Source organism: Sardina pilchardus, chromosome 22, assembly GCF_963854185.1.
Source record: "Sardina pilchardus chromosome 22, fSarPil1.1, whole genome shotgun sequence".
Classification (NCBI taxonomy): domain Eukaryota; kingdom Metazoa; phylum Chordata; class Actinopteri; order Clupeiformes; family Clupeidae; genus Sardina; species Sardina pilchardus.
This window is the reverse complement of record NC_085015.1, coordinates 25,195,900-25,200,899: the sequence shown is the minus strand read 5'-3', so window position 1 is coordinate 25,200,899 and position 5,000 is coordinate 25,195,900. Positions and strand designations below refer to the sequence as shown.

Below are 5,000 nucleotides of genomic sequence, written 5' to 3'. Positions count from 1 at the left end.
TCATGGGGATATGATAAATATCAGCCACTTATGCAAGGCTTATCATTATTATTACGCACACACACACACACACACGCGCACACACACACACATACACACGCACAGCACCTGAGTGTGCACACACCGCTGTTGCAATGGGCAGTGCAAGCAGGTTGAGACGGAAATTTGAACTGACATCGGGGGTGACCACTAGCAACCTAATGCTACATAACTAACTTAATGGGGCCCATTCAGCCGGCAGCCCCTCACTGTCCAGTTTGGGCGGCTCTGTGAGCGGTGCTGCAGGCCTTTCATCTGGCGGCTGGGGAGGAGCGGCAGTGGCAAGCCGTCTCATGGCGGGAGGAGTGATGAGGAAACTTAGCGGACATGACCGGTCAGCATCCGCTGCTTGTTTGGAATGAGCCGAGAGAGAGAAAGAGAGAGAGAGAGAGAGCGCAGAGAGAGAGAGAGCAGAGAGAGGGGAGGGAGAGAGAGAGAGAGAGATGTGGCACACGATAGTCTGCTGTGGCCTGGTGGGTCTTGTGAAATGTGGGCCACTGCTACTGAAATGATGTCTCTCGCGCTCTCTCTCTCTCTTTCTCTCTCTCTGTGTGTGTGTGTGTGTGTGTGTGTAGATGAACGTGATAGTGAGGTTTGAGAAAATAAGATCAAGAGAAAGAGCAGGAGAGAGGAGAGAGGAGAGAGGAGGGAGGAGAGGGAGGTGTGTATGTGTATGCCCCTGAATGTGCGCGTGTGTGTGTGTCTGTGTGTGTGTGTGTTTGTGTAACGAACCTCAAGCTGGTCTGTCTGCTCCTGCTTGTGCTTGTCCAGTTCACCTTTGGTCTCTCGTAGTTTGGCATCCAACTCATTGGACTTGATCTCCTCTGATTCCTGAGGGTGACAGAGAGACAAAGACAGAGAGAGGGAGGGAGAGAGAGAGAGAGAAAAAGAATGAGTCCACTAATTAGACAATCTACTTCCTCGTCAAAGGAGCCTAGGTGAAATGAATGGCTCCTTTACAATTAATATTTTTTAACAATTAATGCATCAAGATCATTTGGGAGCAACACAGCTCCATACTGCCCTCCAGTGGCTATTGACTAATATGAATCTATATGCAGAAAAAAACCTGGATAATAACAGCCATCATGACCGCAAAACCTACAGCATCAACAACAGATGCTAGATTTGTGATGACAATATGGACACCAAGCCTTTCCCATCAGTGCTGAGGCAATAACAGATGGATTTTACAAAACACTGTTTTCAAGACTTTATCTTTTTCAAGAAACTACTGAGAGAGGATGGACATTCTTGCTAACTCATTGATAGCTAATCATCGTTAACAGGTCAGGTAACAGGTCAGAGTGTGAAATGAGCGATCATTAGTTTCACTCATCAAAAGTTGAGTCACAGCTGCAGGGGGTTTTAATGGAAAAACCTTGGAGAGGCTTCAGCCAAATTAGAGCAAAACGAACTCACACAAACTTGGAAAAGATCCATTTCTGTTTTGCTCCGAGGTCTGGTTCATTAAACCAACTAATTGAAATCTCAGCCACCACTTATTGAGCCCATCCTATATTTTATTGCACTCGACTCAATACTTTATTGAACCATCTCACACTGACTTTCTTTTTTGACTTAATTATATTGTTAATGGTGCAACACAACCAATGGCTCTCTCTGCTAATTAGTGTTTAGACAAAGATTATTATTTCCCTTTCCTATTCTTTCTAAGAAGACTTATCTGTCTCATCAGTACTTCAGGTCCCTTCTTTCTCTCTCTGTCTCTTTCTCTGTCTCTGTCTCTGTCTCTTTCTCTCTCTCTCTCTCTATCTATCTATCAGACTGACTCACAGACTGACCACTGGTCTCTGTCTGGTAGGGGTCACCTGATAAGTGCGGATCATGTCTTGGCAGTTCTTCCGGATCTGTTCGGTCTCCTCTTTGGCCTGGGTCAGTTTGGCGGTGGTCTCCTTCAGCTTGTCTTTCGTCTCCTGTGTAGAAAAAGTGGATGTGACATTTACACATTGTATATTTCTTTTTTTCATTCAAAAACATATAAACTACTCATTTAAGGCATGCATGTTAACAGTATGGACACTTAATGGTGAACCGGTGACCTTGGCTTTCCTAAGACGTAGTTGCACAATTTGAGCTAAACTGAAGGGCCTATTTCTAGAGCATAACATCTAAGGGGGAACTTGCTCTCTGAAGAGGACAGAGCTGGCCGTGACCCAGTTGACGAGACAAGAGCAACCTTTCTGTTTCAAAAAGCATCATCTTAATGAAAGAAACTTCAAGCAAGTCACTTCATTTGTAACATCAAACTTTTCCCAATGGCTTTCCACGGGTGATGCATCGTTCAAGGGGAAAAAGGGACAATCTAACTTATGAAAAATATGACTAGTCATGATTACTGCCTCATGCAGAGAAACAGTCGAAAGAAAAATCATTTTCTGTCTCTGTCATGGACAGAAACAAATGATCTCCAACAGAATTGTTCAGGGAGCTCACAGCACCCTAATGGCAGCAACCATCGCAAAAAAATTCTCCTTTTTTTTCTTTTCTTTCTTTCTTTTTTTTTTTTTTTTTAACAATTTTCTGAGTGCATCTACAGCGATTAAAGCACTCTGGTTTCTTATTAGGTCGCGAAATGAAAACTCACTCGCAATAAACACGTTAGCAGGGAAAAATTGCCGCCTTAATGTTGTTTTGCGAGTTTTTGCCAATTTGCCACCCCCCAGAGGCACAGAAAGTTCTCGACTTGTCAGAAACTTGTCTGCCAGTCTAACCCCAGGGAAGAGCCCAAATCTTTTTTTTTTTTTTTTTTTCGGATCACACAAGTTCTGGCTCATCTTAGTTGCACAACGAAATGAAGTCTGAGACCAGGTAGGAGAGCTCTGTGGAGGCCATTTTTGTCATTAAGTGAGAGACTGTTTTTTTTTGTTTGTTTGTTTTTTGTTAAGTCTTCTGCAGTGACTGCTCGACAACATTCACCATTCACAAGCCTGGAGGCTGTGAGGAAACAGCTGACCTCACAAAAAAACCCTGATCTCTGACCTCCACAGGAAATGTCAAACTGTGCCTTCAGAAACCAGAATCCGTTCAGAAAATGTCAAAAATCAAGAATACGTCTGAATGCCCCAAGACAAAATAGGTTCCTTTCTCCTTTCTCTCACTGGGTATCTAAGTACTGGTCTAAGATGGAGTTTGTCAAGTTATATTCATTAGCAGAATATGCAGACTTACAGTAAGGCAATCTGGTATTATCTATGCATATTGAAATTATTTCATTTGGAAAGAATGTGGGCAGCACAGTAGGCCAGATCCAAGTAAGATAGCTTAGGGGGATGATTCATCGTCTACGCAACTACCACAGGAACGCCTGTAGCTACGCAGGGAGGGTTTGGCATACTTGTGCAGCAAAACACGTTGCCCAATTTTTTTGCAACATGACACAAGCGTGACTGCCATGTCATGCGTCTCCAATGGGGGTGTGCTGTCTGCTTAGTTTGCGTAGGACGGTAGACTATGAGAGGGCACTTCAAAACATGTGTGTGTGTGTGTCGTGTTGTCAATGGTTTTCCTTATTGCACAGTAGAGTGTGCTTATAGCCCACTTAATAGGGAAAGATGGAGGGGAAGAAAAGCAAAGCTACGTGACACATTAAGTGACTGTCTGGACATTATTAATAAGCAACACCTCTGGGAAACAACCTGTGATTAGGTTAGAATGAGAACGAGTGAGAATGAGTTTTATTCAGCGAGCCATTATTTGTGACCTAATCACCATACATCTATTACCAGAACTACAGGTAACTACTTTGCTTCCCTCCGCTCATTCTGCTCTGTAATCATCAGCATCAAGACCGACTGGGTGAAGGATCACGTAATCGTGTTCATTGAGGAAGCGAGCGAACCAGACGGATCACATGGCGTGTTAGCGGCGAGACGGGGCCTGGCGGGAGAACTAAGGGACCGGTGTGGCGGCCAGTGGTGGAGTACCTTGTGGGCGTCCGTCTCGCTCTTGAGCTTGTTCTGGGCCCACTTGACTTTGATGAGATGAGAGTTGATCTCCTCCTTCACCTTCTCTAGCTCCCGCGCCAGACGACTCACTTCACCCTCCTGCACTCACAGAAAGAGAGAGAGAGAGAAACAGAGACAGAGACAGAGATAGAGAGAGAGAGAAAAAAAAAGAGAGTGAGAGCGAGAGAGAGAGAGAGAAAGAGAGTGAGAGCGAGAGAGAGAGAGAGAGGAGACAGACAGAGAGAGCCAGAGAGAGAGATTATAGATTTGTAAGTTATCATATTCATCAACTGTATAACAGCACACTCTCCATCTCAAGAGTCTAAGTCCAGGATTACGAGACCGCCGTTGAACTTTGCACTTAGCACCTAACAAGACTGTATTGTTGCACCTAATCTGCATGCAGAAGGAAGGGGTCTACATACTCCATATCAAAGACTCATTCATGCATGTCCTTGAGATGAGTAAAACACTAAGGATGAGACGAGTGGAGAGGACTGAAGATAAAGATGGATAGAGTGAATAAGTAGAAAGTAGAGGAATATAAAGTTGTGAATAAAGATGTGAAAATCACAGTGTAAGAGGATATGAAAAAGAAAGGGTAGAATAAAGATAGGAGGAGAGGAAGAGAAATAGGAGGGCAGGAAGAAAGATGGGAGGAGAGGAAGAGGACTAGGAGGAGAGGAAAAAGATGGGAGGAGAACAGGACTAGGAGGAGAGGAAGAAAGATGGGAGGAGAGGAAGAGGACTAGGAGGGGGAGAGGAAGAAAGACGGGAGGAGAGGAAGAAAAACAGGAGGAGGACAGGAACAGTGATGGGAGGAGAGGAAAAGGACTAAGAGGAGGGCAAGAAGAAAGATGGGAGGAGAGGAAAATAGATGGAGGAGAGGAAGAAAAACAGGAGGACAGGAACAGTGATGGAAGGAGAGGAGGAGGAATAAGAGGAGGAGGAGGACAGGAACAGTGATGGAAGGAAAGGAGAGGACTGGGAGGA

The 5,000-nt window shown here is 44.6% G+C and overlaps 1 protein-coding gene across 2 annotated transcripts in view; it reads right to left on the bottom strand.

The window, feature by feature from the left end:
* ccdc186 (coiled-coil domain-containing protein 186) overlaps nucleotides 1-5,000 on the bottom strand; it is a 45,746-nt gene that overhangs the window by 26,906 nt on the left and 13,840 nt on the right. For both annotated transcript variants that reach the window (XM_062525623.1, XM_062525622.1), the window contains 3 exons: nucleotides 3,987-4,106; nucleotides 1,872-1,976; nucleotides 772-870 (listed from right to left, as the gene is read on the bottom strand). In XM_062525623.1, the coding sequence (XP_062381607.1) occupies nucleotides 772-870; nucleotides 1,872-1,976; nucleotides 3,987-4,106 (324 nt within the window). The remainder of the gene's footprint in view (nucleotides 1-771; nucleotides 871-1,871; nucleotides 1,977-3,986; nucleotides 4,107-5,000) is intronic.